Below are 27,677 nucleotides of genomic sequence, written 5' to 3' on the forward strand. Positions count from 1 at the left end.
TATCCTTTTCTGGTTCCTGTTCACAAAGGTAATACTTTCAGTTTCTGCTCATTGAGGATGATGTTGTCTGTTGGATTTGTATATATGCTCTGAATTATGTTGAGGAGCTTCCCTTCAATTCCTACTTTGTTGAGTGCTTTTATCAGGAATGGATGTTGGATTTTGTCAAATGTCTTTTCTGTATCAATCAATATGATCATGTGGTTCTTTTGCTTTGTTTTATTTACATTGTGGATTATGCTGATTGTTTTTCTAATACTGAACTATTCTTATATCCCTGGAATGAATCCCACTTGGCATATTACTATATTTTTTTATACTGTTGAATTCTATTAGCTACGATTTTGTTGAGAATTTTTGCATCTATGTTCATGAGGGACATTGATCTATAATTTTCTTTTCAGTGTTATCTTTGCCTTGTTTTGGTATTAGGGTTATGCTTGCTTCATAAAACGTATTCAGGAGTTTTCCATTCTTTTCTATGTTCTGGAATAGTCTGAGTAAAACTGGTGTCAGTTCTTCTTTGAATGTTTGGTAAATTCACCATTAAAGCCACGAGGGTTGCTATAAGCTGGAACAACTTAAGCAACTCGACAGCATTTAACAACAATAACAACATACTATTATATTGTTTAGTTGAAAATACTTTGGTGAAAAAAATTAAACCTGGTATGAATTTTAATATTTCTATAAAGTATTTTGAGTATAAAAGGTGCAAAATTCAGATAAAATGCGACTCATCTCCAAAATAGCCAAGTCTCAGAGATTGCAAATGACTTGTCCCACAGAGGTCTCCGTGATAGTAAGTACTTGAATCCTCATCCTACACACTTTCCATTGCAATGCAGTGCTTCTCAAATATACCAAACACTGCTTCACAACGCAAGTGATGGTGTTGAGTGCCCTCATCTCCTCAAACAGGAAGAAGCATCAAGCAGGTATCAAATAGTGTACTGAAATTCAACATGACAAGTTCTACTTCAGGCAAGGAACTTTATAGACATGCCAAAGAGGCAACGTGTATGTTAGAGCTATCATAGAGATACTGTGAAAAGTTTAAGAGGCCATGTAAGTACGGTTTATATTTCATTTCTTCAAAAGAACACATGGGGCTTATATCTTCAGGAATTTCCTTAAAATTCATCTTCTCGTTGATGAAAATGACATACCTCACATTCCATGCAGTGGTAAAATCTGGGTTTAGAAGCAGCAGGGTGCATGTGACATCTATCAATTCTAAAATAAAGAGAAGTCGTATTAAAAACAAATAGTCCTCGAGTTTTGAGATAACCTTTGAACCTTAAGCCCAAAATATCCCCTAGATAAAACCTTAAATCTTAAAAGCAAGCCACAGTTTAGCTTAACTAGTAAAACAGGTCTGCCTTGAGCATTATGCTTTTTTAAAGAACTATCTATTTGAGATCAAATGGACAACAGCGGTTGGAAAGATCAGACAGGAACCTCAGGGGACAATGAGTTGGATTACTGAGGGAGGAACACCTCTGATAGGGAGGGAAGGAATGGCTGTACAAATCAAAAATTGTAATCAATGTCACTGAGCCTGTAGAAACTACTGAATTGGTGGGTGTTTTGCTGTATATGTTCTTACTTCTTAAACAAATGTATATAAAGGGGTTTCAAAAATTCATGGAAAATGGAATGAATAGCTAATTAAATTTTTTCATAAACTTTGTGAAGCCTCTAGTGTATATGTGTGTGTGTGTGTACCCTAAGTAATACTAGTACATATCTCATGCCAAACTAGCTTTAATGATAGCTATTTGGTGTGGTGCTACAGGATAAAGCACTGGACTGCAAGGTTGGTTTGAACCACCAAGTCGGCAGTTGAAATTTACCAGCTGCTCCTTGGAAACCCTATACAGGGTTGCTATGAATCGGAACTGACTCAACAGCACTTAACAACAACATCCTATTCTAAGCTATCAAGGACATAAAGATTTTCCTCAAGACTTTCTTGTACTGTTGTTGTTGTTAAGCACCATTGAGTCGGTTCCGACCCAAAGCGACCCTGTATAGGGTTTCCAAGGAGCAACTGGTGAGCTTGAACTGCCGACATCGCAATTCAAACGGCTTTGCAGTCTGGCACATTAACCCACAGTGCCACACCAGGACTCCCTTTTTGTACTAAAGATTTGTAAAAAAAAAAAAAAAAAAAATTTAAGTCAATATGGAAACAATGGTACGTTTAAAAAAAAAAATCTTCAAGGGAAAAAACAACCTGCTCATAATCCCAACCTTCTTAATCCAATTCATTTATATCCCCTTGCAAACATTATTCTTTCTTACACAAATTTTTACTCCTGTATCGGGAGTCCTGGCGGCGCTATAGGATAATACTGGACTGCTAACCACAAGGTCAGCAGTTCAAATCCACTAACCGCTTGTAAAGACTGATGTCCTCAAAAATCCTATATAGGGTAGCTATGAATCAGAATTGGTTCAATAGCAGTGGGTTTGGCATGGGACTAGTATTTTACATTATTCTGTTGCATTTTCCCAATCAAAGTCCAAGAATATTCTTTTTCCATTTTACAGATAGGAAAACAGATTTACAATTTAAGTAATTTGCCTACAATGACTCAATTATTATGAGGCAAAATCAACATTTTGCACGTTTAACAAGTTGAAGTCCTGGTATGGCGCTGTGGGTTAATGAGCTGGACTGCAAAGTCATTTGAACTGCAAGGTTGGTGGTTCAAGCTCACCAGCTGCTCCTTGGAAACCCTATACAGGGTTGCTATGGGTCGGAATCAACCCAATGGCACTTAACAACAACTCAATATGACTGTGTTTGAAATGTCAGTCTACTATAAATAGCTGGGGCATTCTTAATGTTTAAATAAGGATAAACTTTAAAAAATATACTCCTATGTTGTTGTTGTTGTTGTTAGATGCTGTGGAGTCAGTTCTGGCTTATAGTGACCCTGTATAGAGTTTCCAAGGAGTCACTGATGAGTTTGAACCATCACTTAAAAACATCCTAGTTAATGTGAATATCAATGATTCCATTTCAGTGTGAGCCTGTGATTTCATCACCACTGAGTAGTCACTACATGAGCAGTAGCCTCCGCACATTGTAGTCCTCCATTACAAGTCATTACATACATACACACAACAGGACAACAAAGAATTAGCTAAGAAACCTTGCATTCTTTTACTTTTAGTAGTTTTTGGTATTTATTTAATTTTTACCAAGGAATAGAAATACAAGTTTCGGTACAATTACTTAATTTCATACATGTTCCAAGTATTGACTATGTGCAAAACATTAAGCTGGGCCCTTAAGGTTAAGGAGACAGATACAATGATAAAGCCCAGATTTTGCCCTCTAAAAGTCAAAATGCAGTTGGAGAGACATATATACAAGTAGCCATACAGAGTAAAATGAAATAATTGTGAAATAGAAGCACAAGATAGGGATTAGTAAAGAAGCTGCAATGAATTCTTACTGGGACAGTCAGGACAGACTAGACGAACAGGTGGTAAGAAGCACCGGAGACTGTGGAAAAAGAGTGAGAAGCGCTTAAGAGGCCTGAACGCTAGTGTGCTGAGAGATTATGGACCACAGAGCAGGACTAGACTACAGGGTGCCGGGGAAAAGGACCTGGAAACCAGGCCTTCTAGAACTTGGTTCCAATCTCCTTGTCAGCCTGAACTGGCCCTATTTAAGAGAACCATCTGAACCAGATGCCGCCATTCTCTGAATAGACCTCAAATTTACCTGTTTGCTATCCTCTCTGCCAGGAATCTCCCTCCGTAAAGGTTTTCCTGATTTACTGAGTTGGGAAGAAATCTTTCATTTCTATACCTTACTTTGTTATTTATTCACTTTAATTATTACTCCCTTAAACAGAAAATATATAGTTAAAAGGAAATTGCTATCTTTTACATATTCAAATCACTCACTTACGCAACAAGTTTTCTAAGCATCAATAAGCCAGGACAAGCTAGGTAAAGATGAAGAAGATGTGGCCCTTGACTAAAGGAATGCCATATCATCTCCCAGCACAGAGGAGTGGTTAAGAGCTCAGGCCTTAAAGCCAAACCCATCAGACCACCTACACAACTTACCCTTCTCCACTGACTATCCATGGAGCTTACCCTCACATGTAAAAATGAAGCTAATAGTACTATCTCATGAAGTGAGAACAGTAATTAAATTCCTGCTATAACACCTGTTTATCTCCTAGCTTTGTCCTGCAGATGATACTGGGACCTGGTGCAGCCAAGAGGGAGAAAAAGAATCTTGTAAGTTAGCCGAGTGGCACTGTGCTGTAAGTCCTGTGCTGTTAACCACAAGGTTGGTTGTTCAAACCCACCAAATGCTCCTCAGAAACCCTATGCAGGGTCGCAATGATTCAGAAATGTCTCCACAGCACTTAATACTTAACAAGTTGGCTGAGCAGTGGGACACTTCTCAACTTCTAAGAATCACAGGATTTAAACCATATCAACAGTGGTGGTAATAACACACACAACCACAGTCTAGGTGGAACGTCTAAAAGATGGTCTCATCTCTGGTTTGTGCACATTACATTTCTCGGTCTGGAAGACTTTTCTCTCCACCTTGGCTAATTGCTTTCCGATTCAGGATTCTGGCTCCCCTTGGCTCCTCTGGTAAGATGCACTCCTTTTACATTCTCAGCATTTACCCCAATCAAATCACACAGAGATCATTCTCTATTTGGGGAGTCATTTCAAGGGTATGTCTATGGGTCACTATCTCAGTGCATTAGCACACAACATTCAGTAACTAGGTACTGAAGAGACAGGCAGTTACAATGCAGTTCATTAAAACCCACTGTCATAAAGTCAATTCCAATTCAAAGAACAGAACTCTCCCACAGGGTTTCCAAGACTGTAAATCTTTACAGAAACAGACGGCCACATCTTTTTCCTATGGAGGTTCAAAATCACTGATCTTTCCATTGTCGGTCAAATGCTTTAAGCACTGCACCACCAGGATTTCATGCTGGTTAACTGCTTGATTTTTGCACATGATAGCAAAATCGCTTTACACATCTAAACATCAAAGATGTTGGTAGGTGCCATCAAGTCCACTCTAGCTCATAGTGACCCCATGCACAATAGAACAACACACTGCCCAGCCCTGTGTCATCCACACAATTGTTGTGATGTTCAATCACACTGTTGAAGCTACTGTGTTGTTAACCCATCTCGTTGGGGTCTTCCTTTTTGTCCTACACCCTCCACTGTTTCAAGCAGAAATGTCCTTCTCCAGGGACTGGTCCCTCCTGATAACATGTCTAAAGTACATCTAGCCAACTTGGCTCCTAAGGAGCATTCTGGTGGTACTTGTTACAACATAGATTGGTTTGTTCTTCTGGCAATTCATGACACTTTCAATATTCTGCACCAAAATCATAATGCAAATGCATAAATACTTCCCTTGTCTTCCTTATTCATTTTCCAGTTTTCACATACATGTAACACAATTAAAAATACCATGGCCTGGGTCTGGCCTACCTTGGTCCACAAAGAGATATCTTTGTTCTTTAAACCTTTAAAGAAGTCTTTTGCACATTACTAAACACCTTGATGTGACTCTGTGGGTTAACGCGTCAGACTGCAAAGCCGTTTTAACTGCAAGACTGGCGGTTCAAGCTCACCAGCTGCTCCTCAGAAACCCTATACAGGTCGCCATGAGCTGGAGTTGACTTGACAGCACTTAACAACAACAACGAACACCTTGAAGGAATAAATTGCTGGGCCTAGGAGTTCAAGACCATAATCTCCAGGATAGCATGATCAATTGGCATAACATAATCCATAAAAACAATGTTTTACATTCTACTTTGGTGAGTAGCAACTGGGATCTTAAAAGCAGCCATCTAATCTACAACTATTGGTCTCTCCATGTCTGGAGGAAAGAAGAGTGATGAAAATTAAAGACGCTTGGAAACAGTCGAATGGACTAACACAGCACGTGAACATGAGTTTCCACAACCCTGACACCAGAACCAGATAGTGCCTGCCTATCACTACTAACAGCTCTGAAAAGGGATCACATTAGACGGTCCTGGATAGCATGAGGAAAATGTGGAAATTCAACTGAAAATCATAAAAAAAAAAAAAGACCAGGCTTACTGATCAGACAAAAACTGGTGGAACCCTGGGAATATGGCCCTTGATCACCCTTCAGCTCTGGAACTAAACACCCCCATAGCTCAATAACAGCCTAGCAATAGATAGGTATACAGGGGTGACAACACTAATGAGTTATATGCACCAAAAAATGATCCACCACTGGAGGGAGATCAAAAGGGCAGCATTTACCCAAGGACAAAATTCAGAAGGGTTCAGAAAGAGGACTGGAAACAAGAAACAGAGCGAAGAAGTACAATAATTATCATTACATTAAAGGAATTGTAATTACTCAGATGAAATAACATATAAGATTTGCTGAATGTAAAACTAATGATATACTCTGAAAAACTTCACTCCATTCGCAATAAAAAGTTTTAAAAATTCATTATTAATTTAAACAGGTTGAGGGAGTTGGGAGAGAGGAAAAGGGTCTTTTGTAGATTTGCCTAATTGCTTAATTTCCAGACTGCTACTTCCATAAGCAGACTGTGGATTCAAGTATAACAGAATTCTTGGCAGCTTTAATCTTTTCTCCATTTATCACGATGTTGTTTATTGGTCCAGTTGTGAGAATTTCTGTTTTCTTGACACTGAGGTATATTCCATACGGAAGGCTGTAGTCTTTGATCTTCTCAATTAGTGGTTCAGGTCCTCTTCACTTTCAGCAAGCAAGGTTGTGCCATCTAGGTATTGCAGGTTGCTAATGAGCCTTCCTCCAAACCTGATGCAGTGTTCTTCATACAGTCTAGTTTCTCGGATTATTTGCTGAACATATAAATTAAATAAACATGGTGAAAAGATACAACCCTTATGTAAACCTTTCCCGATTTTAAACCATGCAATATCCCGTTTGAACTGATTCCTGGTCTAGGTTCAGGTTCCGCATGAGCACAAATGAGTGTCTTGGAATTTCCAGTCTTTGCAATGCTATCCATAGTTTTTTATGATCCATGCAATTGAATGCCTTTGCACAGTCAATAAAACATCTTTCTGGTATTCTCTGTTTTCAGCCAAGATCCATCTGACTCAGCAAAGTTCCAAGCCCCCGTTCCAAGTCCTCTTCTGAATCTAGCCTGAACTTCAGGCAGTTCCCTGTCGTTAAACTGCTGCAACCATTTTGGAATTATCTTCAGCAAAATTTTACTTCATGTGACATTAATGATACTATTAGATAGTTTCTGCACAATATGGATCTCTTCTAGCTGGTTGGCCAAGGTAGCTGCCCTCCAAATTTCCTGGCCCAGATTAGTAAATACTTTAGCATTCAGTTGGCTTAAACATTTCAATTGGTATCTGCTCAATTTATGGAGTCCTGATTTTCACTATTGCTTTCAGTGCAACTGGGACTTCTTTCAATACCACGGGTTCTTGATTATATGCTACCTTGTGAAATGGTTGAACATCAAGCATTCTTTTTGGTACAGTGACTTTATGTATTCCTTTCATCTTCTTTTGGTACTTCCTACATTGCTCAAAAATTTGTCCACAAAAGACTTCAATATTAAGAACTTGTTTTCTCCAGTTCTTTCCACTTAAGAAATGCTGAGCATGTTTTTGCCTTTTCGTTTTCTAACTCGAGGTCTTTCTTTGCACATTTCATTATAATACTTGACTTTGTCTTCTTTAAGTTGTTGTTTGATATTTTCTCTTCAGCTCTTGTACCTCCTTACTTCTTCCATTTGGTTTGGCATCTCTACTCTGGAAAGCAAGTTTCAGAGTCTCTCTGACAGGTCTTTTCCTTCTTTGCTGTTTTCTTAATGACCTTTTGCTTTCTTCCTATATGATGTTCTTGATGTCACCCCACAACTCTTCTGATCTTCGGTCTTTAGTATCTAATGCATCAAATCTGTTCTTCAGATGATCTCTATGTTCAGGTGAGGAATGTTCAAGGTCATTATTTTGGCTCTCATGGACTTATTCTAACTTTTTTCAGTTTCAGCCTTAACTTGCATAGGAATAACTGGTGGTCTGAACCAGTCTTCCCTGGCCTTGTTTTGACTGATGATATGGAGCTTTTCTGCCTCCTCTTTCCAAACTGATGTTGTCAGTTTGATTTCTGGGTATTCTATTTAGTTGAGGGCCAATTGTACAGTCATCTCTTATGAATTTTAAAAAAGGTATTTGTAATGGATAAGTCAATGGTCTTGCAAAATTCTATCATGGAATCTCCAGCATCATTTCTGTCACCAAGGACAAATTCCAATGACTGACTTTTACCTCTTTGTTTCCAATCTTTGCATTCCAATCACCAGTAATTATCAGTACATCTTGATTGCATGTCTGATCAATTTCAGAGTGAATTAGTAGACTTTTTCAATTTAATCATTATTGATTTTGGTGGTTGGTGCATGAATTTCAACAATAGTGGTATTAGCTGGTCTTCTTAGCTGGTCTTCCTTGTAGGCATGTGGGTATGATGCTATGACAGCAGCATTATCTTTCAATACAGATCTTGAAATGTTCTTTTTGATGATGAATGTGAGGTCATTCCTCTTCCAGCACAGTGCTTTCCAACCTGAGTGGCTCATCTTCTGGCACTATATCTGACAATATTTTTGTGCTATTCATAACGTCACCATTTTCTGATATTAAATCTGAGAATGTTCCACTGCTATTCATAAGGTTTTAAGTGGCTAAACATTCAGAAATAGTCCTCCTCTCCTTCTGGTAGCGTAGTGGTTATGAATCGGGCTGCAAACTTCAAGGTCAGCAGTTTGAAACTACCAACTGTTCCGCGGGAGAAAGATGAGGCTTTCTGCTCCCATAAAGATTTACAGCCTCAGAAACCCTGTACAGGGTCACTATGAGTCGGAACCGACTCCACGGCATACTACCACCACCACCACCACCTTCTTCCTAGTCTGTTTTAGTCTGGAAGCTCAGATGAAACCTGCCCACTGTGAATGACCCTGTTGGTATTAAAGATACTGGTGGCATAGTTTCCAGAATCACAGTAACACACAAGTCACCACAGTATGACAAACTGACAGACAAGTGATGGGACTTTATGTTACCCAGTACCTAATTCAATCGGCAGATACAGAACCTTAGCATGCTCCTTCCTTCCAATCAAACAATGTAGGTCCTAAGCAAAGCTCCATGACTCATCTGTCAAGTTGACCTTATTTGTGTGGCTACGATGCTGGAAGCTTTGCCATTTGTATAAGGTCTATTTTAATAGGCAGCATGATCACTCAGCGTGGACAGGTTTCAGTGGAGCTTCTAGACTTGGACAGACTAAGAAGAAGAACTTCTGGGGGGGAAATGGCCAGTGAAAACTTTATGAACAGCAGTGGACTATGGCCTGATACAGAGCTGAAAGATGAGCCCCTCAGGTTGGAAGGCACACAGAATGTAACTGAGGAAAAGATGCTTCCTCGAAGTAGAGTCAAATCTAATGGATGCAAGAAGACTTTCATGGCCTTCATTTTTCACATGGGGCAGAATTCAAAATGGGAAGAAGGTGCAAGCATCCACTGATAAACAGATGTGGAATATACTAAGTATGATGTAGGAAAATTGAAAGTCATGAAAACTGAAATGCACTGTATAAAGATCGATATTCTAGGTATTAATGAGCTGCACTGGACTGATGATGGCCATTTTGAATAAGACAATATGTGACTAAAATGTGCCTGGCCCCAAGCCGTGGTATTTTCAATCACCTCATATGTGAAAGTTGGAAAATGAATAAAGAAGACTTTGGAAGAATTGATGCATTTGATGTATGGTGTTGGAGAAGAATATTGAAAGTACTGTGGACTGCCAGAAGAATAAAAAAATCTGTCCTGGAAGAAATAGTCAGAACGCCCCTTAGAAGCAAGGATGGTGAGACTGCATCTCTTGTACTTTGGACAACTATCAGGAGGGACCAGTTCCTGTCAAAGGACATCACACTTTGAAAAGTAGAGGGCCAGAAAAAACAGGAAGACTCCCAACAAGATGGAATGACATAGTGGCAGCAACCATGGGCTCAAATGTAACAATTGTGAGGATGGTGCAGGACCAGGCAGTGTTTCATTCGATTGTGCACCACATGGAACCTACTCGAAGGCACCTAATAACAACAAAAACATATATGCTTCAGCCTGTTGGCTGAGTCTACAACTCTGATGCTTAGTATAAAATGGAAGGAACGGCTGGTAACTAAGATGGGGATGACTATGAAGGGCCTTGAATGCCACATATAAGAGTTTGAACTCTAGCCTGACCCTGTAGGAATCTTTGGAAAATATAAGTATCTACGTATTTCAGAACAGCATCTCTCAAACTGATTTTTCAGGTATATTGTCAGGAGTGCTGTTTTGCATGGTATACATGATTTCAGGAGAAAGACTGAAAATGGGACAGACCACTTAAGCAATCACATCACTCCAAATGAGAAATAAGTAGTACCTATGCACTGCGGGATACAGCACTAGACCGCAAGGTCACCGGTTCAAACTCACCAGCCACTCTGGAAATCCTATACAGCGTTGCTATGAGTCAGAACTGACTCAACAGCACTTAACAACAATGGAGAGCAGGAAATGGATTTGAGAGAGATGGCTCAATTATGGACCGAGAGTGGGAAGAGTAAAAAGGAAAAGAGGCATAAGAGGCACACTGGAGACTGTCAGAGTGCAGGAAGGAGCCCTGCCCACTCAGTGTTCTAATACCTGTCTTCTCTCTTACTTTTTGTATTTGTCATGGATTTTTCAAAACCCAGGGACAATTCCTTGCTGATTACTCTCTCAAACAAAATAAGGCTATTATTACAGCAGAATTTTTTCTTTAACCAGTCTCTTGTCAAATAATTAAACAGGGATGCTTCCCAAAGCATCTGAGGAATGTAGTACAGTAATGAGAGCATAAATTCTTTTTGGTTAAAAAGAAAAAAAAATCTATCCCAGGAGTAAAGGTCACCTTCAGTCACATAACACATTCCTAAGTGGATGCCTAAGATTCAGGCATGATTACTCACACAGACACTGATACTCCTGAAACTGCTGTTTAAATTGAAAGGTTTCGTAACTAGACTCTTCTGAACATGTACTATTTCCTACATGAGCAGTTTTCAAGGTACAGTACTTTCCTCAACAAAGGGCTTTTCCTCACACTTTTTACAGGGTATATCTATATCTATATATATAGATAGATAAATATAGATAGATATAATTTTTTTTTTTTTTTTTTTTTTTTTTTTTTTGCAGCAAAATTCACCTCTGCATTCCAGTTGCTTCAGTTCCTAAGTTTGGCAGAATGGTTTTAAGTTGGCATTTTGAGGTATCTTTTTCTATCAGATCCAAAATTCACTTCCTTATTTATATTGATAATACAATATATATCTTGAGTAATATGTGACAGCATACAACTAATCTTCGAAGCAACAAACATAAAAAAATTGAAACAAAAAAATGCACTGAATATTGTTGCTGTACTTAAGATGCCATCACGTTGGTTCTGACTCAGAGCGACGCTATTGCAGAACAGAGTGAAACACTGTCCAATCCTGAGCCGTCTTCAAAACCACTGCTACACGTGAGCCCACTGCTGATGCCACTGCAATGACCCATCTCGTTGGAGGTCTTTCTCTTTTTTGGTTCCCCTTCACTTTACCAAGCATGATGTCCTTCTCCAGGAACTGATAACATGTCCAAAGTATGAGAGATAAAGTCTATCCATTCTCACTTTTATGGAGCATTCTGGCTGTACTTCTTCCAACAGATTTGTTCTTCTAGAATATTAGTTAGGATAAAATCAAAAGATCCTTTTTTACATGTTACAGCTGCAGGAGAACACACAGTTTAGATGTCAGCTGTTGGTGTGTTAATTTAGCCACTGGGTCTTCTTGGGCCTGTCCAGACTAAAACTGCATGGTGAAGAGACTAAGCAAAGTCTGCAGTGCAGTAACCATACGGACAAGCAGCAGGGAAATGGAGACAAGGGCCTGCAAGGGCTGCAGAAGATGGCACAGTAACCTAGTACAAAGAAATCTGGGCAAAGCTAATGACTTCACATAACAGCAGCCTCCGGGTTTTGTAAAGTCACTTGTTTCTTCTTTCCAAATAATGAATTTCTGCCCCCCAGAGTTAGTTTAATATTGGCTCAATTACACACTTCCATGCACCAGAACACACATAACACAGCTCTGTCTGGCCAGAAGAAACTTCATGGATTTATGAGGTGTTATACCCTTTCGTAGTGTCACCTGTAACATGTTAATGAAACCTATAAGAGGGTCATGGAAATGGAGATTAAAGGATGTGGATTTAAAAGCAGATAAACATCCTTTCACCATACTTATTCAACCTGTATGCTGAACAAATAATCCGAGACGCTGCATTATATGAAGAAAAATGTGGCATCAGGATTGGAGGAAGACTCATTAACAACCTGCAATATGCAGATGATACAACCTTGCTTGCTGAAAGTGAAGAGGACTTAAAACACTTACTGATGAAGATCAAAGAGCACAGCCTTCGATATGGATTATATCTCAGTGTAAAGGAAACCAAAATCCTCACCACTGGACCAATAAACAATATTCTTATCAAGGGAGAAAAGACTGAAGTTGTCAAGGACTTCATTCTTCTTGGATCAATTATCAACACTCACGGAAGCAGCAGTCAAGAAAGCAAACTATGTATTATACTATGCAAATCTGCTGCACAAGACCTTTTTAAAGTGCTGAAGAGCAAAGATGTCAGCTTGAGGACTAAGGTGTGCCTGACCCAATCTATGGTATTTTCAATAATCTCATATGCATGCGAAAGCTGGACAGTGAATAAGAAAGACTGTAGAAGACTTGATGCCTTTGAGTTATCATGTTGGAGAAGAATACTGAACATGCCATGGGCTGCCAAAAGAACCAATAGATCCGTTTTTGGAAGAAGTGCAGCGGGTGTGCTCCTTAGAGGCCAAGATGGCCAAACTTCATCCCTCATACTTTGGACATATTGTCAGGAGGGACCAGTCACTGGAGAAGGATATCATGTTTGGTAAGGTGGAGGGGTCAAAGAGAAAGAGGAAGACCCCCAATGAGACGGATTGGCCAAGTGGCAGCATCGATGGACTCAAGTGTGGCAACAGTAGTGAGGTTGGCCCAGAATTGGGCAGTGTTTCGTTCTGCTGTGCATAAGGTTGCTTTGGGTCGGTACTGACTTGATGGCACCTAACAACAACAAATATCCTTACCTTTCAAGAAAATCTGGGAATAGTCTTCTAATGAAGAAATCTTTATGAGAGGACTAGTTGTATGAAATAATCACCAAAATTGTTTCACATGAAATCTTTAATCCAGACTCCTTTTCAATGGGCTGCGAACCACAAGTTCAGCAGTTCGAAACTACCAGCTGTTCCACGGGCGGGCGAAAGATGAGACTTTCTGATCCTGTAAAGATTTACAGCCTTGGAAACCCTGTGCAGGGTCACTATGAGTTGGAACTGACTCCACGGCACATAGCCACTACCATCAAACAAGGAAGAGTGCTATGTGAAAGGGTTTCAAAATGCTCATGTGAAAATTCCATTATCTTTTCATTCCATTTTCCCATGGACTTTTGGAAGCCCCGCTGTATGTGCTAGGACAGTGCTGAGAGAAGTTTAAGGAAATCAGCGTATTTTTTTCCTTCACAGTCCCCGCTAATCCCCTAATAGAGACTGTTACTCACATAATTATAAACTCACTGAGTACCAGGATTGTGCACAATTCTTTTTAACTCTCACAGTACTTAGCACAGCTTCTAGTAAGAGTTATTGTTATTGTTGTTAAGTGCCATTGAGTTGGTTCCAACCCACAGCAACCCTGTATAAGGTTTCCAAGAAGCAGCTGGTGAGCTTGAACCGCCGCCCTTGTGGTTCAAATTGACCTTGCAGTCCAGCGTATTAGACTACTGTGCCACACCAGGAGTCCTCTAATGGCTATTGAGCAGAATGAAATTCTCTAGGACACAAAATTTTTATTCACAGTCACCCTCCAGGCAATATTAAGCACTTTTCAAGGTGCTGCTGTATGGAGGTGTGGTGCTGTACGATCAGCATTAGACTGCGTACAAGGTTGGCAGTTCAGACCCATCAGCTACTCCTCAGAGACCCTTAGCAGGGTCACTGTAAGTCGGAATCAACTCGACAGCACTTAGCAGCAACAACAAACTGTATGTGGACAAGAAAGCTTTACCAAAACAATCTAAGACATAGTCTCAGAGGAGTACCCCAAGACATATGAGACTTGAAGTGAGCCTGAAAGGATAAACAGATGTGTGCACAGCAGGCTTCACCACAAATGAGGGAACACAAGGAAAAGAAAACAAGTGGACTGAGCAGAGATTGGCTGAAGCTGTGAAGAACCGTCTTAGAGGAGTGGGAGACATGAATACTGGGACCACTTTCCTTTTTCATTTCTGTGGGAACAGGGCACCAGGGCCAGAGCTCGATAGGGAATTCAGAGCAACAGCATCTGCAGAAAACTCTGGACAGGTGCACAACACAGCCACCATCATCATGCCTCTATTGTGCCATTTGGACTGCTACTAAAATGAGTTCTACTGTTATTGCTAAATGACGCTGAGTCAGTTCCAACTCACAGGGACCCTGTATAGGGTTTCTAAGGAGCAGCTGGTGAGTTTGAACTGCCAACCTTGCGATCCAGTGTTAATCCTACAGCACACCAGGACTCCCACATGAGTTCCTGTTGTTGTTGTTATGTCTTGTCTAATTGGTCCCGACTCACAGTGACCCTATATAAGGTTTCTGAGGAGTGGCTGGTGAGTTTTGAACCACAGCCCAGTGCTTATCCTATAGCGCGTCACATCAGGACTCCAAATGAGTTCTGCTGCTCTTGTTGTTGAGTGCCATCCAGTCTGTTCGGACTCATAGTGACCCTGTATAGGGTTTTTGAGGTACAACTGGTGAGTTTAAACTGCTGACCTAATGGTTCAAACTGACCTTGCAGTTCTGTGCTTATCCTATAGCATCACACCAGGACTCTAAATGAGTTCTAGACTCATAAAATACTACAGTAATAATAGAGAGCATGAATTTGTAGGGACTAGAGACCTCTTCAGAGATATTCAAGCATTTTTTTTAAGCAATCAGAAAACTTTCTTCATATAAAATCTTACAAATGACCCCAAAACATAAAGCAGACAAAATTAGAATTGCTCTGGTTATAGTAGGTGGCCTGGAATCCTACTTGAAGCCCTGCTAGAGAATCACTGTAGATGCAGAATTTGAATACAACTTAATCTAGTCCTGAGAAGTACATACCACACGTCTCCCACACCACACTCCTCATCTGACAGGGAAAATAAGCACCTGATATGGTAGAACCAGAACTAGAATCCAGAAACATCAAGCCCAGATCAGAGCTCTTCCATCTATATCCCAAACTGCTTCTAAAAGCGAGGAGGAGGAGGCTACGTTCACACTTACCATCTTTGTTCAGCCATTGCTTTCTTGTTCTGTACAGCAGCAGCTTGTTGTGGACATACGGTAGAAGGAACTTGACACACCAACTCTCCACGCCAAGCTTGTTTTCAACCAGGACTATGGGACTCCGGTTATACCTAGCTTCAGGACATGGGATCAGTCCAATTTCGTCTCTTAATATGTAAAATATAAACAAGAATTTCAATAAGAACACTTGCCTGTTCATAAAATTTTAAAATTTTAAATCCATAAATTTTTTAAAACACCATATAGTTTCCTTACTTTGAAAAAGAATGTAGTTCACCTACTGCATTGTGAGAAACTTCTTAAAAAGATGCAAATACCCAGTGCTGGCAAAAGTGTGGGGAAAACAAGTATGGACCATGCCAGCAGTGAAAACTGGTATAAACTTTGAATGGCAATGAGACCAAGATTTAAATATGCACATACCCTTTGACCCAGCAATCTCCTTGCTCAGGAATTATCCTATGCCAAAGTATGAATTAGACTTTTACTGCAGCTTGCATAAAAACCTAGAAACAATCCAAATATCTAGCAATATAAGCCTGTGGAATATACTATGGCATATCCAGGTGATACAAACCAGAAACCTGTTGCCACCAAGTTGATTCCGACTCAGAGCAACCCTCACTACAGGACAGATTAGAAATGGTCCCACAAGGTTTCCATGGTTGTAATGTTTACAGAAGGAGACTGCTACATCTGTCTCCCAAGGGACTGGTTGGTGGGTACTATCTAACTGCATGCCTTTCGGTTAGCAGCTGAGAACTTAATTTTTGTACTACCAGAGCTCCTTCCAAGTGATACCACTGTTAATAAAGAATAAGGTAGCTCTACATGCACTGGTAAGGAGCTCTGGTAGCATAATGGTTACAAATCGGGCTGCTAATCTCATGGTCAGCAGTCTGAAACTACCAGCTGTTCCGCGGGAGAAAGATAAGGCTTTCTGCTCCTGTAAAGATTTACAGCCTCAGAAACCCTGTACAGGGTTGCTATGATTCGGAACCGACTCCACGGCACATAACAACAACAACATGCACTGGTATGAGAAGATTGCCAAGATTTATTAACTAGGGAGTTGGGGGGAGTGAGATGTCAAATATAATATACAACATCAAGACTTTGTATAAATATTTCCTTAAAGATACATTGTTGTTGTTAAGTGCCTTGATTAAATTCCGCCTCAGGGTTGCAAGGAAGAGTTGGTGGGTATGAACCATCAACCTTGCAATTACCAGACTACTACCGATCCTGCAAGGAGCTCTGGTAGTGTAGTGGTTACGGAGTCAGGCTGCCAACCTCAAGGTCAGCAGTCTGAAACTACCAGGCATTCCGCAGGAGAAAGATGAGGTGAGGTGTTCTGCTCCCGTAAAGATTCACAGCCTCAGAAACCCTATGCAGGGTCACTATGAGTCAGAACCAACTCCACAGTACTTAACAACAACAACAACAACAAGCTATCCTGCAGTGCCACACCAGGCACCAAAGATATACAGATGCGATGAAAATTTTCTGGGACTGATACCAATAAATTTTGGGAAGTGAAAGATACTAAGAAATAATTTTTACGTTTTCTAATCACTTATAAATATTATTTCTATTTTTTTAATGTCATAAACGTATTTATGTATGTGGAACAGAAACAAATTAAGAAAATTAAACTGGCAGTGAGATTATGTTGCTGTTATGTGCCATGGAGTCGGTTCCCACTCATAGAGACCCTGCACAGGGTTTCCGAGGCTGTAAATCTTTATAAGAGCAGAACGCCTCGCCTCATCTTTCTCCCGCAAAACAGATGGTAGTTTTGAACTGCAGTTTCAAACTGCTGACCGTGAGATTAACAGCCTGACTTGTATCCACTTTTTATTTCTACTTTATAACCTTTTGTACTTTGCTGAATGACACACAAATGTTGCTAAAATTCAAAATTCATTTCAGAAGCTATTATGGCAGCATTTACATCCCTTAATCCACCACAACTAAAATTGAAAACATGAAATTTTCTAGGCAGAGATTTAACAAATAACATGTAGGTCATTTGACTTACATTGTAAATCAATGTTATAAAAATGTTTTGGTGCTTCAATTAATGCCCTTCAACTATAAAGGAAGCTACAATTAATTCTTGCCTACATGAAGCATGATTTCTCAAATTCGTAGTTATGACCTTCGTTTAATCTATGAACAACAAAGTTGAAGTAAATAATATATTTTTAAAGCATCTAATAGACTTTTCGGTGTGGCGCCATGGGATAACGTACTGGACTGCAAGGTTGGTTTAAACTGCAAGGCTGGCAGGGAAAATTCACCAGCCACTCCTCAGACAACCTAGTAGTCAGCAGTCCAGTGTTAATACAACAGTACCACACCAGGGCTTTCTACATTAGTGATTCCGAAATGCATCAATAAACCAGGGTAGACCAAAGAATGAGAGCTATTAACCATTCTTCCATGCTAATTTAACTTTCAAGTAGATTCTGGAACTTCTGGGTTTTTGTATTGTCAACCAGAGCAGCTTTTCCAGAAGACTGTTGCTATTCCATGCCAGTACTATCTAAACGTCTTCTGAATATCTACAATGTCCTGCACCACCCCCATCTGTCAGTCTGCCGTGCTGTGGTGGCCTGAATTGTGTTATATCCTGGAAGCTATGCTCCCAGTGTTTCAAATACCAGCAGTCACTCATGGTGGACAGTTTTCAGTGGAACTTCCAGACTAAGATGGGCTAGGAAGTAAGACCTAGCATTCTACCTCCAAAAATTAGCTAAGGAAAACCCTACGGATCACAACAGAGTGTGCCCCAGGTAGCGCTGGAAGATGAACCCCGGGTTGGAAGATACTCAAAATAAAACTGAGGAAGAGCTGCATGCTCAAAAATAGTAATGTTGGTAGCTGCCATAGAGTCAGCCTTAACGGTAAAGCAAAGCCTTCAGAAATGCAGTGCATCCCTTCATATGGCTCTTCTAACCATAGTAACTCCCAGCAGACAATGTTTTAGCCCGGATGGATCTGGATAAGAGAGGGTGGGAGAAGGAAGGATAGGACAACAGTTGTGAACAACTGTTTACAAGGTTAGCTGCGAAAACTTGTAACTCTAATGTGTATAAAATGGAGCCATCTCAGAAGCAGGAGGGGGAATCTCACAAACATCAAAGAAGAGCAAGGTGTGGAGCATGTCTTTTGGGCCCTGAGATGCTACCTGTGCACTGAACCTCCTTGACCCAGGGACAGAACGCTGCGACACCAGATGAGTAGTAAAGGAGCGGCAGAGCAGCAGCAGCAGAACCAAAATCCAAAGCACAAGACAAGAGTTTGGGGCTCCCAGCCCATGGAGTAAGTAAAACCAGTGACCTGGGAGGCTTGCCGGCAGAATGGATTGTCTTCAGGCATTTGATTAGGGGAGCTTGCTTTGTAGAGCCAGGTGACTTCAGGCTGAGATTTATGATGGAGGGGTGTGTCCTGGGGGCAGTTATCAGCAGCCCTAGTAGAGCTTTGGAACTTTGGGCAAGCAGCGAGAGGCCTGTCTGTGGGCACAGGAGAGGTTGTCCTGACCAGAACGACTGTGCCCTGAGCATTTCTGACTCCAAATTATAAGCTATTAACTTCCCTAATAAAGCCCGTTAACTATGAGTTGTTGTTGTTAAGTGCTGTGGAGTTGGTTCCTACTCATAGCAGCCCTGTATAGGGTTTCCGAGGTACAGCCTGGTAGGTTTGAACTGCCAACCTTGTGGTTCATAGTCCAGTTCTGATCCTACATGTGGTATCTGAATTCTGTGTGGCCAATGTAATGAATTATCAAACCCAGATGAGAAGTGGAGAGTACTAAGGGAAGTATGGTTGGTATCATTTTTTTGCAAGGACATTCATTTAACAGGACTCAAATTGAGAAGTGTCTGCTGCAAGTATCGGTTAGTCAACAATGAACTGCAACACACCATCAACCATGAAGAAGGCACAGAACTGGACATTGCTTAACTCTGCTTTCCATAAGGCTGCCTGCCATGAGTCAAAACCAACTGGAAAGCAGCTAACACCACCACCAATGTATGGGTATAGAGTTAGGTTCGAGGTTACAAAATAAATGGGATAATGTGTTACCAAACTTCAAAGAGCTCACAGTTTTGCTAGGTGGTCATGTCAATATCTATAATAAAATGTCACTTTGTTATTCCTGTAATATAAATACAATTCTATGACAAGAATGAGTAATGCTGAGAGAGCATCTGAGGTCCATGCCCAATATTTCAAACCCATCTAATTCACTATCGGGACAGTTAGGCACATCTAAATTTATATTTCACTAACAGGAGTCCTCAACCACTGGTCTGTCAGTATGTCGTACTGTGGTGGCTTGTGAGTTGCTGTGATTTTAAATACCGGCAGGGTCACCTATGGTGGACAGGTTTCAGATGAGATTCCAGACGAAAAGGAGTAACTAGGAAGAAGGAGTGACAAACTATTTCTGAATATCTGAAAAACCTTATGAACAGCAGAAAAACACTGTCAGATATAGTGCCAGAAAATGAGCCCCTCAGGTTGCAAGGCACTCAAAATGCGACTTGGGAAAAGCTGCCTCCTCAAAGTAGAGTTGACCGTGATGACACGAATGGAGTAAAGCCCATGGGAGTAAAGCCCGTGGGACCTTCATTTGCTGATGGGGTACAACTCAAAATAAAGAGAAACAGCTATACACATCCATTAATAATCAGAACATGGAATATACATGTATGAATCTAGGCAAATTGGAAATTGTCAAAACTAAAACGGAAGACATAAACATCACTATCTTAGGCATTAGTGAGCTAAAATGGACTGGTATTGGCCATTTTGAACCTGACAACCACAAGGTTTACTATATCCAGATCAGTCATGAGGTACAACGCTGTCTCTGATAGGATAATATTCACTACAGGGAAGACTAAGATGCACCTGACCAAAGCTATGGTATTTTCAATAACCTCATATACATGTGAAAGCTGGACAGTAAATAAGGAAGACCATAGAAGAATTGATGCTTTTGAGTTATGGTGTTGGAGGAGAATACTCAAAGTGCCATGGCTGCCAAGAGAACCAACAGATCTGTCTTGGATGAAGTGCAGCCAGAGTGCTCCTTGGAAGCCATGATGGCCAAACTTCGTCTGTCATACTTTGGACATATTGTCAGGAGGGACCAGTTGCTGGAGAAGGGAGGGTCAGAGAAAGAGAGAAAGATCCCCAAGTGGCAGCATCAATGGGCTCAAGAGTGGCAACAACAGTGAGATTGGCTCAACCGGGCAGTGTTTCATTCTATTGTGCACAGGGTTGCTATGAGTTGGTACTGATAGTGATGGCTTCTAACAACAATAGGAGTCCTGGACTCTTGGTATAGTGCTGTAGGATCTGCACTGGACTGGGAACAATGAGGTTGGCAGTTCAAGCCTACCAGTCACTTCTTGGAACCCTATACAGGGTTGCTATGAATTGAAATTGACTCAACGGCACTTTACAATAGCAAACGGAGTCCTGGTGTGGCGCTGTAGGATAAACACTAGACTATACAAGGTAGTGTAGTGGTTATGAATCAGGCTGCTAACCTCACGGCCAGCAGTTCAAAACTACCAGCTGTTGTGCGGAAGATGAGGCTATCTGCTTCTGTAAAGATTTACAGCCTCAGAAACCCTGTACAGGGTCACTATGAGTTGGAACCAACTCCATGGCACACCACTACCACCATACAGGATTGCTACATATTGGAATTGACTCAACACCACTTAACAATAATAGAGTCAGGAGAACTGGTGTCACTCTGTAAGATAAACAGAGGGCTGGTAACCACAAGATCAACGGTTCAAACCCACAAGATGCTCTGAGGGAGAAAGATGGGACGCTCAGTCTCAGAAACCCTATATAGGTTCGCTACGAGTCAGAACCGACTCAGTGACATCTAACAATAATACAGGGTCACAATAAATTAGAGTCCAAAAGATGGCAACACATTTAATACAAAACTGGTATTACTGGATGTTCAAGGTTTAGTATACAAAGAACATTTACAAAACAAACTAGAATTATTTAAAAAATAAACTCAATGTAATTATCTCAAGAAAGCTGCTGCTCTTGAGATCTAATAACCATTTACAACATGTAAAGAAAAGAACCCCAAGAATCAGCAATAAGAATATGAACATTATAGTAAAAAAGACCAATAAAAGAATTCTTGCTTCTGGCTATAGCCTGTTTGGGGGGTGACTGGTATGCTTAAATTCACGATGTAAAAACATGTCTTACTCACTAGGTATACCAGAAATAAAATGCCCAACTAATAATTTGGTACCTAAATTACAGGACAGAGCCATCTATACAAATACAAAACACATGACTTTACTTGACTACTATTCTTCTTAGAAATACTTTAAAAAGAAACAAGAATGCCTTGGCTATAACAAGGGCTCAGTAACTGCTTACTGCTTACAACTCAGTGGTAATATTCAAATGCATACTTAAACAGTACCACTTCTTAACCTTGCAAAAGAATGAAATGATGTCATGAAAACAGGAAGGGTACAACAGTCGTGGCTCTTCAATAGCAGGACGATTGATTTCTATCTGTCGACAGATTTCACTGTCACTTTGCTTCTCTAGACCTTACTTTCCGCACAGTAAAACAATGGAATTACTTCATAATTCTAAAAGAGGTAAATGGGCTAAGTCTCATGCAGGTATCAAATTTTATGACTGCGAAAATCGGCAGCTACTATTCTGATGTATGCAGAATAAAAACAGCCATATGAAGGGATGTAAAGCACTGGGGAAGAGGGGTGTGAAGAACCTCGGTAGCACAGTGACTAAAGCGCTGGGGGTGCAGTGCCAACCTAAAGGTCAGTGGTTTCGGCTACTCTACGGGAGAAAGTTGTGTCAGTCTACTTTCAAAAAGATTTACAGTCTTGGACACCTGGTGAGGTAGGTTTATTCTGTCCTACAGGGTCACATGACTTGGAATTGACTCAGTGGCAGTGGGTATGGTACTTGGTTTTAGTAGGGCATGAAGACAATATTATTAGACTAGGAAAGCACTAACAGTCAGTGTGAATTTGATAGGCCACTTGTCCTCAGTATCCTCACCTGAAATATAGGAAGAAGAATGCCTATTCGTTAATGAGCTTATCCTGAGAGCAGCCAATAAAGGTCCTTGGTTAACAGGTAACAAGACACGGAGGGAAACGAATGTTAGGTCTTTGACAAGCTTTTCGATCCGATGATACAGAGCTACGCTGTTTCCTCAATATATGGGGGTGCTGTTGTTATTACATATCATAAAGTCTCTTCTGCCTCATAGCCACCCTATGTACAAGAGAACACAACCCTGCCTAATCTTGTACCATCCTCATAACTGTTCTTATGTTTGAGTCCATTTGTGGTACTATAAATGATGGGGTGGGGCCATGCATAGGGTATATGGGACTCTACCATGGGGATTGGCCAGTTTTGCCATCCCATTAGGCTTTAAATGAGCCATCTCAGAATCAGGGAAGGCGGAATCTCATGATCATCAAAAAAGAAGAGTCAGAAGTGAAGCGTCTCCTTTTGGACCCTGAGTGCCTCAGCCCAGGAGACAGGGAGCTGTGACACTGGAAGAAGAACAAAGGAACAGCAGCAGCACAACCAATGGCCACAGTGCAAAACACAGTGACAGGCTTCCTGGGCCATGGAGCGATGAAAGCTATGGACCTTTGGCAAGAGGCTTGCATGTAGAGTGGGGTGTCCAAACTGCATGAGATCAAGTCTTGCCATCTTCACTTCCAAGAAGCATTCAGGTTGCACTGCTTCCAAGATAGATTTGTTCATTCTTCTGGCAGTCTACAGTATATTCTTCATCAACACGATGATTCAATTCCTTCAATTCAATTCTTTGGTCTTCCATATTCATTGTCCAGCTTTTCCATGGGTACCATGGCTTGGGTCAAGTGCACCTTAGTCCTCAAAGTGACATCTTTGCTTTTGAACTCTTGAAAGAAGTCTTTTGCAGTAGATTTTCCCAATGCAAGGACATTCCTTGACTGCTGCTTCCAGGGGGATTGATTGTTGATCCAAGTAAAATGAAATGCAAATATTTTCTCCATTTATCATGATGTCGCTTACCAGTCCAGTAGTGAGGGTTTTTATTCTATGTTGAGGTGTTCTACACTGAAGACTGCAGTCTTTGATCTTCATCAGTAAGTGCCTCAGTGCAGAACCTATTCAGAGGCAGTTATTGGGCCAGAACAAGGGGATAGTGCACAGTTTAAAATCAAGAACAGTATGCATGAGAGCTGTATCCTTTCACCAAACATATTCAATCTGCTTGCTGAGAACATAATCTGAGAAGATGGGCTATCAGAAGTGGTAGAACATGCCATCAGGATTGGAAGAAGATGCATTAACAACCTATGAGATGCAAATAACACAGCCTTCCTTTTTGTTGAGAGTGAATTTGAAACCTAAAAAACATAACATGCACTTTATAAAGATGGGTAAATAAGTTTCCACATAAATTCCTTAAGTCATAGTCCACTTTTTCACACCATTTAGAGTAGGAAGTTCATTCCTCCAATCTTTCATTTTAATTGATGTAGAAACTGAGGTCCAAAAAGGTTGTCGTTGGTGGTGTGCCGTGGAGTTGGTTCCAACTAAGAGTGTCTTTGCACAGAGTTTCAGAGGCTATAAATCTTTACAGGAGCAGAAAGCCTCATCTGTCTCCCACATAACAGCTGGTAGAGTCTATCTGCTGACCTTGAGATTAGCAGCCTCACTCGTAACCACTATGCTAAAAAAAACATGAACCCAAACCTGTCGAGTCGATTTCAACTTCTCATGACTCATAGGGTTTCTAAGGCTATAAATCCTTTTAGAAGCTGACTGCCACATCTTTGTCCCATGGAACAGATGATGGATTCAAACAGCTGACCTCCTTTTAAGGGAATTACCTATGGTCAAGTTGCTAGTAGCTAATTCCTACATAAATATTTTTTCTATTTTTAATGGCTGCAATGAATATGCCATAGGACAGGCACTGGATGGCAAGGTCAGCAGTTCAAACTCACCAAGGGCTCCTCGGAAACCCTATACAGAATTGATATGAGTCGTACCCAACTTGACGGCACTTAATAACAAATACATCTCCAGTCATTTCTTCCTGAAATACACGTGGTCTTATAAGAACCATTTCTGACTCTTCTACCACTATCAAATTTCATTCTTTTTACATTGTCAGGATTCTGGCAACTTAGATTCCTGGTATTTAAGACGAGGACTCAAGTAAATAGCTGCATTAACAAGGTCATAGGATTTTTAAAGACACGAAAGTTTGCCAGTTTTCTTTAGTAGCAACTGCGTTCTAATTTCCTCAAAGACATACGAGGATGCTCACTTTTTAGGTTACCTTAAAAGGCCATTCCAAAGGCATAACAACACAGAATGAATCAGCATGTTGACTTAAAAAGATTCTACACAGCATGATAAGTCTTCACAATGGGGAGCCACTGGCTTCCAGATGAAGTTCAAGGTTCAGAAAACACTGATATTGACCTTATTCCACATGTTTAGACAGCTTCCTTTAGAAATGATCATAAGTCAGTTGGAATAGGTTCCCACTTATCAGTCACAAAAGTATTATCAACCAGCCTCTCTACTGGGAGGGATGTTGTTGTCGCCTGTCTTGGAGTTGGCCTGATTTACAGTAACCCCCTGTACTAGTGAACAAAAGGATGCCCAGTCTGGCATCATTCTCATGATTGGCAGTAGATTGAATCACTGTGATCCACAGGGTTTTCACTGACTGATTTTCAAAAGTAGATAGAGGCTGTCCTGCTCCCATAAAGATTTATAATCTCAGAAACCCTATGGAGTTGTTCTACCCCATCGTACAGGATTGCTATCAGTTAGAAGTGACTCAACGGCAGTGAGTTTTTAGTGGGCTGGTCTCTGCCAAGGACAGGGAGAATACTGATGAATCTGCAAAACACCTTATAATATGGATGAACCTTGAGGACATCATGCTGAGTGAAATTAGTCAATCACAAAAGGACAAATGTTACATGAGTCCATTATTGTAAAAGCTTAAGAAAAGATTTCCATACTAAAAGAAACATTCTTTAACAATTCCAAGAGGTGGGAGGGAGGGGAGAGTAGTGCACAGGTCAGAGGGAAGACACGTTAGTTGGTGAAGGGTAGGAGGGGGAGGATAATACCCTGAGAAGAGGGTGGCAGATGAACAATGAAGATAAGGGAAGACACACACAGGGAGGTATACATAGTCTAAATGGGACAGAAGTAAATAGTGATTTATATACAACCTTGGAACAGGGTCCTGTGACACAAGGATTGAGTCTGAATGGGTAAAGGAGGGGAAAATGTTTATGTGTTTGACTCACTTGTGGATATTGGTTTTTCCTGCCTACTATTATAAAACAGACACTTAAGTGGGATAGAAACAAATATTAGGAATTATGTTTACAGAAACCTTATCATCCCACTTTAGCCTATAACTGATTGGATGCGCTAAAAGGAGAATTAGAATTTGCCCAGGGAAATAGGTTTCTTATAAAGCCTTTGTAGAGTATGAGGCCTTAGGTGGATTCCTGAGCCCTACCCAGAACCTTCCAAGTTGGGATACACCACTTGAAAAGACAAACCAATCCAGAACTGCATAGAGAACAGAAGATTCTTATTGAAAGACAGACCTGCAGAAAAAAAAGCCAACTGCTTGGCTGTTAGAATACCAAGCAAGCTTTCTGCTTTGGAGGCATCAAGAAAAGAAAAGTCAGCCCATCAGGGAAAACCCAGTTCTGAGACTGAAACTCAAAAGGAACCAGAGAGCATTCTAATATGTTCACTGGTAACTAACTGGGTCTACCTGTGAGTGGCAGTAGGGGAACTAAAGCAATGAAGACATGAATTGACCTTAAGATGAGAGAGAAAAGGAAGGATGGCTAGTCTAAAGTTCAGGGAGATATGTGAACTCCTGAGCCCATAGGCTCGCATTGGGAAAATCTACTGCAAAAGACTTCTTTAAAGTGTTCAAAAGCATAGATGTCACTTTGAGGACCAAGGTGCATTTGACCAAAGCCATGGTACACATGGAAAAGCCACTGGGGGCTACAGCTGAGAGTGAAGCAGTCAGCTGGTCTGAAAGGCAGGGAGACATGTGTGAACTCAAAAACTTGCAGCCAGTATCCATTTGACCTAGCTTGGATGGCTAGCTAACCAGAACTGGATTTGGATTTGATGAAGATAAAAGATGTTTGATACAGTGAGCAAGTGTAAATTGCTAAAATTTGCTGAACTGGACCTTTACTTATGGATGTAGTTGCTCAAAATTCCAACCGAAATGGAAGGATTCTTCATATCAATGAACAAACTTGTTTCCTCATTACACTGGGCTGATGTTGTTGTTAAGTGCCACTGAGCCGATTCCAACCCATAGCAACCCTATATATTGGGTTTCCAAGGAGCAGCTGGTGAGCCTGAACTGCCAACCTTGCAGTTCAAACAGCTTTGCAGTCTGGCGCATTAACTCACAGCACCACACCAGGATTTACAGAGAGGTAATTTAGACACTGGCTATCAAAAATGAAGGTCTAGGGTCGGAACTGACTCTAACAACAACAATATAAAGGCACAAAGTGACTGGTTTACAAGCTTTTATGAATGTGCTTAGTTTCAGAAGGAGGAGGGTAAAGTAAAATCCCCACTGAATAGTTCTCCTCTTTTCCAGATGGATCTGGTGAAAGGGGGTGGGGGATGATGGTGATAGGATTTTATGATTCAACTGTGAGCAACTGGTAGCAGGATTAGTTATGAATGTCACAAATATAATTGTAAAAGATGTGTAATTAAAAGGGAATGGTAGTTAATTTTTCATTGCAGGAACAGAGACCCCCTAAGACCATCAAGATGGAAGAGCAAGAGAGAACTGTAAGCTCCTACCTAGAAAAGCAGCAACAGCAGAGACGGGGCAGAGGCAGTGACATGGAGAGATCAGCTGAGGATTCTAGGCCCAGGGTCTGAGTAAGGCTGTGTGTCTGCAGGCAGGAAGCTGTCTTAAATGTCCACCCTTTGGACATTTAAACAAGGAAGATTTTTGCTTTGTTAATTTGTGAAAT

The 27,677-nt window shown here is 40.7% G+C and overlaps 1 protein-coding gene across 1 annotated transcript in view; it reads right to left on the reverse strand.

Annotated features, from left to right (window-relative positions):
• The window catches only part of PTAR1 (protein prenyltransferase alpha subunit repeat containing 1), a 59,167-nt gene that overhangs the window by 27,221 nt on the left and 4,269 nt on the right, over positions 1 to 27,677 (reverse strand). The window contains exons 2-3 of the mRNA XM_006834911.1: positions 15,541 to 15,710; positions 1,170 to 1,236 (exon numbers count right to left, since the gene is read on the reverse strand). Coding sequence (XP_006834974.1) covers positions 1,170 to 1,236; positions 15,541 to 15,710 — 237 coding nt within the window. The remainder of the gene's footprint in view (positions 1 to 1,169; positions 1,237 to 15,540; positions 15,711 to 27,677) is intronic.

This window comes from Chrysochloris asiatica, unplaced genomic scaffold, assembly GCF_000296735.1.
Source record: "Chrysochloris asiatica unplaced genomic scaffold, ChrAsi1.0 scaffold00014, whole genome shotgun sequence".
Lineage (NCBI taxonomy): Eukaryota > Metazoa > Chordata > Mammalia > Afrosoricida > Chrysochloridae > Chrysochloris > Chrysochloris asiatica.